The sequence below is a fragment of the Barbatula barbatula genome (genome assembly GCF_947034865.1).
Source record: "Barbatula barbatula genome assembly, chromosome: 1".
Taxonomy (NCBI): Eukaryota; Metazoa; Chordata; class Actinopteri; order Cypriniformes; family Nemacheilidae; genus Barbatula; species Barbatula barbatula.
The window spans coordinates 4526470-4534784 of NC_136766.1; the positions used below are offsets into that span (position 1 = coordinate 4526470).

Genomic DNA, 8315 nt, shown 5'->3' on the forward strand with positions numbered 1-8315 from the left:
TTTAAGAATCTTTTACAGTATGATATATTTGTATCTATAACGTTTTATTTTGCATCTACACTGCAAAAAACAGACATTATCTGGGCAGAAATATTCATAAAAATATTCTGTAAGAGAAAGAGAAATAAATAACAACAGTAGGTTTTGCATCTGTAAAGCTGTTGTTTATTTTTTTTAAAGCTGACCTTAAATATATTATACTGAGCCATACCTGAAGCATCATATTCTATAGTTTAGAGAAATGTGATATCTGTCATATATGCCATATTTCAAGTGGCTTACTTTCCTATTCTTAAAAGATAGTTGCCAATGCATGTATATAGAATAAATCTACCTCTAAAATATCTAGATCGCCAGTGATGTACCATTTTAACTTTTTACTTGCTTTTTAACAGATCAGTAATATATTGATCAGATCATGTGTACTGATGCTGTGGTGGTGGGGTGCTGACCATATTGAGGAGTGTGAGAGCAGCATGATGGACACGGGATCTCTGGCACCTGGGGGTCTCCAGAGACTCTCTTTAGCCTACCAGAACCTCTCTGAGATTCCCTACGACACTATCCTCCAACAACAGGACACCCTAGAGGTTCTGGACCTCAGTTACAATTTGCTGGAAGAGTATCCTTGATCATATGTTTGTGTACATTTTGCTGATGTGTGTTGGACATCTTAAGAGACGTTGTTACTGAAATAATTACATGTACTAATCGGTAAGATATTGAAAATGTTTAGTTATTTTTTTAATTCCAAAGGGTAAATCACATGAGGAGAGTTTGAATGAAAATAGTTTACGAGTATAGAGTACATAGACACGGGTCTTCTGCATTTCAAGTCCAAAGTTCTTGCCCTTAACCGGACTGCTGTTAACGGAACCCGGCTCTTTTGGGGGGTCTGGAAAAGCTCAGCACACTCATCCTGGACTGCAACAACTATAATTCACATGTCAAATTTCCCTATATGCCCAGTCTCACCGCCTTATGGCTCAACAAGAACAAAATCAGCAATCTTCCCATTATTGTAGAGGAGATCTGCTCCAAATTTCCAAATATCAGGTGAATTCCCATTTTTGGGGAAATGAATCTATCCACAAATCTCTTTTACCCAGCGTCTGTCCATAGGGAATGCATACATTGGTCAGTATATGCTGATTGTTTGTTTATTACTTCATTACAGATTTCTTAGTATGATGAACAATGAAGCAGCACCCAGTTATTTTAATGGAGGGAGTCTTACCCAGTATGTTGATTACAGGTGAGACAAAATCCATGAAACATTTTGGTTTGTTTCAATGATAAACCAAAGCCTACAAAATATATTCGACCGTAGTGGACATGTTTTGCTTAAGTTGACATTGAAATCTTACTGAATATACTGCAAATGAATTAATATGGCACACCAAACATCACAGTGTAGTCTAAATATAATGTGTGATTTGAATATGTAATATATCCAGTTCATTTGAATCATTCATTCAATGTGTTGATAACAGGGAGTATGTGATCAGTCAAATTCCCAGTCTGGAGGTGCTTGACGACACGGAGGTGCAGGAAAAAGAACGAGAGCTGGCCCGGAAAACCTATAGGATGCAGAGGATCCGAGAAGGCAGCAGAAAGAGGAAGGAGCTTCATCGCTAACAGCAAACCGTTAATAATCTCACATCATAAGCTTTCCCCAGGCTGTGTGCTAAACTATTTACGATACCACAACAATCTGAGCACTCATACCAGACTTCACATGCTTCAAAGCCTGCAAAATAAGTTATGAACCAAAACACGTTTGCACTGTGATTGAGACATAAAATCAATATTATGTTCGACATTTCAGAACATCTGAAGGCACTTTATGCTAAAATGCAATAATTGAATGAACAATATAATGTTGCCTTATTTTTTCAATCTATTCTTATTTTCGCATAAAGTGAATTGTGCAAACAAAAGTTTACAGTAAAGCTAAAGAACTATATTACTTAAGAGTTGCTTATTCTTTATATAGTTGATAACAAATCTGAACATTGCTTTCTTTATATTAATATCTTAAGGAAATGTGCCTTATAGAGGCTGAAAACCTCTGTGTGGTGTTTTTTAGAACAGCACAAGAGAAACAGAAAAACATCTGTATCCAATCTGTTGTCAAATCCTGTAAAGCTAGTTTGTCTACATAATTCATGCGGGACTCTATTGTGCACAGATAAAACAAATATTGGTCTATCTGTGTAAAACAGTCAAAAGTATTTAAAGAACTTTGTTTCTGCAAAGAATATAGAAACTGGTCTGGTTCATATTCCATGTAATTGTATAAACTGTGTAAAGTTGTTTGTGGTTTTGAAGAAAATAAACTAATATTATTTTCCAACAGATGCTAAATGACCAACTGTTGTATTTTATGCTGTGGCATGAGTTGTTAACATGTCTGTTCATCAACCAATGACCATAGATCATTCTCTAGATCATTCTGTCTACCAGGCTGTGTAGACAGTGTAGACATATGACGGTAGATGGGTCACGATACGATACATATTTCAATATGTTGCGATACTTTTTTTTAAATGCAAAAAGAAAATGGAGCTGCTGTGGACCAACTGGAGTATTTTAACACCCCACAACAGCTCATACCAGTATAGACACCAATATAGTTTCCATACAAACAATATATTGTAAGCACTGAATCCATTACATTTTCTTTAGTGTTTTACATTTACATTTATTCATTTGGCAGATGCTTTTATCCACAACGACTTACAAGTAGTTTTTATACAGTGGCACATTACTGAAGAGCAATCAGGGGTAAGGTGTCTTGCTCAAGGGCCCTTCAGTCATGACCTGCTGGCACTGAGATTTGAACCAGCAACCTTCTGATCACAAGCCCAACGCTCTAACCATTAGGCCACAGTGCAGTCAAACTCTTATATATAATATCACTTGAGTCTGTTATGGTATTGTATACACAGCAACAGCACAGTCATTCGTGTGAAATGGTTTTTACACAACAACTTAAAAGGCAAAGCATTCACAGTAAAGGATTAAAAACAAAGGCATGCCTCAAGCGTGATTTTTTTTGGAAATAATGAAAAAAATGTGTGTGTGTGTGTGGTGCTCGTATACCTGGTTTATGTATACAAATCTGTGTAATGACATGTGTATAACAATGAAAGCATGGTTAACTGTGTCCTCGTAAACTAAATCACTAAATAAATGTTTATTTTTTTAAGTAAACAAGATTTCTGCGATAGTGAGGCTTAGGGGTAAAGTAAGTGAACAGAATATACAGTATTACAGTATGAAACCCATTACGTCTATGGAGAGTCCTCGCAAACCACATATACAAGTGTGTTTGTGTGTATGTGTAGACTACGTGCCTCACAATTGAAGTCTATTAATGACCTTACTAATAATGGACAATAATGGACATTTTTATTAAAGAAATGAAGTACACTTGATAAGTCAATGAAAACCGGAAAGACAAGAGAAGGGTTTTAATGTCAGACTGAACATGTTTTAGGCCTCACTCTGTAGGCCTGAGCATTGCGGGCAAAATGGCGGACAACGTATGTACGTTACTACAAACAGACTCCTAAACACACTTTATTAAATAACTGATACAGTGTATTAAATGCAATAAATAATTCATACACAACATGAAATGCCTTAAAATGACTATTTATTGACATTTATAGTCGCAGCATAAACATAACAAATAACGTTACACTCACAATGATCCTCCATTCTCCACTAACATTAGGAGATTCGTACTCTGTCGGGCACACAAATGCAGCGCTCTTGTAATCCACAGATTAATAACAAAACATTGAATAATCGAATCCAAATTCACGTCAAATAAAATGAAGTTGACGTTGAGCCGCGCTGCTCAAAAACATCCGGTCAGAGTTCAGTTTGAACGACGCGCGCTCCTCGCGCTACAAACGTTCTAAACGTGACGTCACAGTGGTCTGAGCGCAGCTATAAATACTGACTGAAACCTGTTTGCTGCTCATTTTGCGCTTCGCTCGTTTGCGGTTTTGTATCTGTTGTGTTTACTGATGGGTCAGAAATTTGGCAAACGGATGACCGGAGTTGGTGATCGGAGCGGCCCGTACGGACAATGTACAGCGGCACCATCGACCATCGACCATCATTCATCTGTGCGTTTGGAAGAAATCCGGGACAAACACAGACGGAGAGCAGGTCAGGATGACAGAAAATAACATCGTTGCTTTATGTACTAATGTTCAGGGTCAACTCACTTATAAATCTGTTTCCGTCGTGCAGTTGTTTTGCAGTTGCTGTGATCCTAAATGAAAATGTTATTGGGATTATCACAACAAATCAATAGTTTATTAACGTTAACAGTACGTTTTGTATGAACTGTACGTTACCTTTACAATGTATTCTAACTAATGATCTGTTATTGTAAACATCTTTGTTATTGTCATATAATGTTAACAGGACACCTGTCGAGCAGGCTTTAACTGCATGAAATCACCTCAGTTTTATAGTTTGTGTGTTTTCATTTATTGTTAAGTTTGAGGTTTTACTGTATATATATATATATATATATATATCAGATAGTCCTCTTGTAACTCACTGGTTAAAATGAGGATGTTAAACATGTGCTGATGAATTATGAACAGATGAATTTGTTGAGAATCTGAGTGAAATGTGTCCTGCAGAACTCTCCTGTCACTTTAAAATAAAATTGATTATTAATGTAAGTGTTCATTAAAAGTGTTCAATTGATCTTGTGTGTGATCTGGTTCCTCTCTACAGAATGGATTTCTGCACAGGGTCTCAGTCTCAGTGACATGGAGATCCTCGCCACTCCAGTCATTGAGAATCCAGACCATTCTGATTCCCTTGACCGCTTGCTTTTCGAGTTGGATTTAGACAGCGATGCTGATCAGAATCCAGTCTGTAGTAAGTCGGTCCGGGATGAAGAACTCCAGCCGGCTCAAGCTCATATCGAGTCGGTCGGGGATGAGGACAACCGGGAATCTTCAGTCAGTCCGTCTGAAGAGAAGATGGACGAAATTGAGGAGCCCAGTCTGTACATGCAGGGTTAGTTTAACCAACACAACACAACATACATCTACACAATTTTGTATAATATAAGGAAAAATATTGTTCGGATGAAGTATTGCTGATGCTTGGTGTTTTATGTAATTTATCTTTTAATAGAGATTAACTCCTGCATGTATGCTATCGGTGAAATGCTGTCAGAATGTGCTTTTGGAGCCGTCTACAGAGGGACACGTGTGCAGGACGGCTTAAAGGTTTGATTTTTTACTTGCAGTAACTAACCAGCACACAGTTTTTCTTCTGTTTTGTGTTCATCTATTTAACATCTCACTCTGTCCTTTACAAACCTTCTCAATGTCTCTTTTGTCCAGTTTGATCATTTTTTTCTTTGTTGGTCAGGTGGCACTGAAATGCATTTACACAAACAGGCATCTGGATTATATCAGCATCGTAAGTCGTACCTATTATTTTTCTTATGTACGATGTTTTATCTTACATACACACAATTCTACTGTCTTCAGCTTTTTCCAAAGTCGAGATGTAACTGAGAACTCAATGTAATGATGGTATTGTCTTTCGTCTAGCCTGGTCATCCTGTACCCCTTCCACGTGAGGTGGCTCTACAGATGCTTGCCTGTGAGAGGTTCGAGATTCCTGAGATTGTCCAGCTCTTGGACTGGAAGGAATATACGGACCGCTACGTCATGATCTTGGAGCACCCGTCTCCCTGCCAGTGTTTGAATATGTTTATTGCGAGCCAAGGGGGGATGCTCCAGGAGGAGTTAGCGAAACACATCATGTTTAAGGCAACTTTAGCTGCCTGCCTATGCTGTATTAAGGGGGTTTTCCACCGTAATATTACGCTGGATAACCTTCTTATAACAACAGACACCATGAACGTCAAACTGATTGACTTTGGGTGTGGCGATCTACTTAAAGAGTCGCCCTACTATACGTTCAGAGGTATGTCAGACACGTTTAAATGAATACTTTGTAGAAATAAGATCAGCGTTCAGATTCAGTGCTAGGCTTGCTTTTAGTGTTTTTGTACACAGTAAAATTACATGAAATCTTTTTTCTTCAGGCACAAGAGAATATGTCTGCCCTGAGTTTAATAAAACCGGGAAGTACTATGCATTGCCGGCGACGGTGTACTCACTCGGAGTGCTGCTGTTCGCCATGTTGTGCGGGAAATATCCGAGCAGTAATGACCTGTTCTCCATCAATGAGGGGACCTGGAACAAAGGCTTCTTTACTGACGGTGAGCTCTTCATCAGACCAACTGGAGTGTTGAATTATACTAGTTTGACTTACAGAATTGATGAATCAGAGCAGGCGTGAAGTTTAATGTGACATTAATATAAACTCACAGTTTAAGGTTATTATCTTTCTGAACAGAATGCTGCCGTCTGGTTCGAGACTGTCTGCAGGAGGATCCAGAGAAACGTATTGAGCTGGAAAAGATCTGTTATCACGATTGGTTTCAGGTACTAAGATGTTTATACACCTGACACCCAGCAGAAAAGGGTTTTAGTGTTAATGACCACTTAGCTTTTTCAGCATCAGCCACATACAGTAAAGAACTGACTACATGTTCTGTGTAGAGGTTTCAGTTGTTGAAAAAGTGTTTGTTTCTGCATGTGTTATTTGTTGTTGGTTTATTCTAAAATCGTGAAGTTGGCAAGTCAATTTGTGTCAATGTCATATGTAGACAATTCACCCCTCATATAATGTTCATTTCAGGGCCAAGAGCCTGCAGACGACCTTGATTCTTCTTTCAACTTTGGCAGCCATGTTCTGCCTGATGAAGAGATGCGGTTGTTGATTGGGGGTGAGTTTACTTCCATAATTCCAATATAACATAAAACAGATTAAGTCCGAGTCCTTTATTTTGATTGGCCAATAGCTGTGTTTCATTCACACTACGACTTAGTGTATCACTAACACACTCTTAGCAATTGTTGCTATTATATGTTATTTATTGCTATTATTTATGTTTTTGCACACACACATACTGTATATTTTAAAGTAAAATACATGTGTATATATAATGACATATTCAGCAACAATATTCTGGTTCGGTTCACGGGGACTTTAAGTGTTTCTAATGTTTGGTGAATCATGTCTGCTGCATTTCTCTTTTAACAGAAATCAATGGCTGCCGGTATGAGATCGGCAGAAAGCTGGGTCAAGGAGGTTTTGGCACCGTCTTTGAAGGGACCCGTGTGCGGGATGACTTACAGGTGTGAGTTTTTTCTTTTTTTATTCTGTCTTGTGCTCATTTTACTCTACTCGTTTTATTATTTTAAAGCTTAATGTATCCAGTGTTCACGACTTCAGTGCTTGATCTATTGCAACCAGACAAAAAACATGCTCTTTACTGTTGTAAATGTATTGTAGTACAGTTGTGTTCAGAATGAATGCCAACACAAATCCATTTTTCTCATGTTGATCAGGTGGCAGTGAAATTGGTCCTGAAGAACGAGTTTGTAACCAATGATTATGTCTTCATTGTAAGTAGCTTGTGTTATTATTCAATTGCAAAGATGTTCATAATTTTTTTATACGTACACAAACCTAAGTTTATTTGAGACTGCGCAAAATTCTTGTTTGTCAGTCATCTAATCATGATAATAATTCTTTCTTCTAGCCGGGTTATCCTAATTCCCTTCCTCGAGAGGTCGGGCTTCAGATACTTGCCTGTATGGGAGAATATGTTCCTGTGATCGTCCAGTTTTTGGACTGGAAGGACTCTCTGGACTACTACGTCATGGTCCTAGAGCGGCCTTCTCCCTGCATGGACGTGAAGGCTTTCGTGAAGAAAAATGGAGGCACTGTCACCGAGAACATAGCGCGGCATATCTTGTTGCAAGCGGCCGAAGCCGCTGAGATCTGCTGCAAACGGGGGGTTCTCCATAGGGACATAAAAATGGAAAACCTCCTGATTAACCCGAACACCATGGAGGTCAAAATAATCGACTTCGGGTGCGGCGATCATCTCAAAAGCTCACCTTACAAGCAGTTTATGGGTATGTTTTATCACTATTCTTTCTGAAGGGTGTTTACATAAATACTAAGATGATATTTACAGATGGGGCTCTGCTCACTTTTGAGACATTACATTTTTCATGCTTTTGTTTAGGCACATGGACCTACGCTAGCCCTGAATGGCTAAAAAACAGCGAATATCATGGAAAGCCGGCGACGGTGTACTCGCTCGGAGTGCTGCTGTTCGTCATGTTGTGCGGGAGATTCCCTGGCCTCCGTGACCGGTTCTTGATCAATGAGATGTTATGGAA

At 38.6% G+C, this 8315-nt stretch overlaps 1 protein-coding gene across 1 annotated transcript; it reads left to right on the forward strand.

Annotated features, from left to right (window-relative positions):
* Nucleotides 1–879: 879 nt before the first annotated feature.
* Nucleotides 880–2364, forward strand: LOC306896038 (leucine-rich melanocyte differentiation-associated protein-like). Its single transcript, XM_079459690.1, has 3 exons — nt 880–1056; nt 1178–1255; nt 1494–2364. Exons 1-3 carry the CDS (start codon nt 962–964, stop codon nt 1636–1638), a joined length of 318 nt encoding a protein of 105 aa, XP_079315816.1. The 5' UTR covers nt 880–961; the 3' UTR covers nt 1639–2364.
* Nucleotides 2365–8315: the final 5951 nt, after the last annotated feature.

What these genes read in the sequence shown, in the direction of transcription:
- LOC306896038 (XM_079459690.1), top strand. Translation starts at nt 962, where the DNA reads ATGCCCAGTCTCACCGCCTTATGGCTCAACAAGAACAAAATCAGCAAT. An exon ending in TCCAAATTTCCAAATATCAG is followed by an intron (nt 1,057 to 1,177) that starts GTGAATTCCCAT and finishes ACTTCATTACAG; the next exon opens with ATTTCTTAGTATGATGAACA. An exon ending in ACCCAGTATGTTGATTACAG is followed by an intron (nt 1,256 to 1,493) that starts GTGAGACAAAAT and finishes TGTTGATAACAG; the next exon opens with GGAGTATGTGATCAGTCAAA.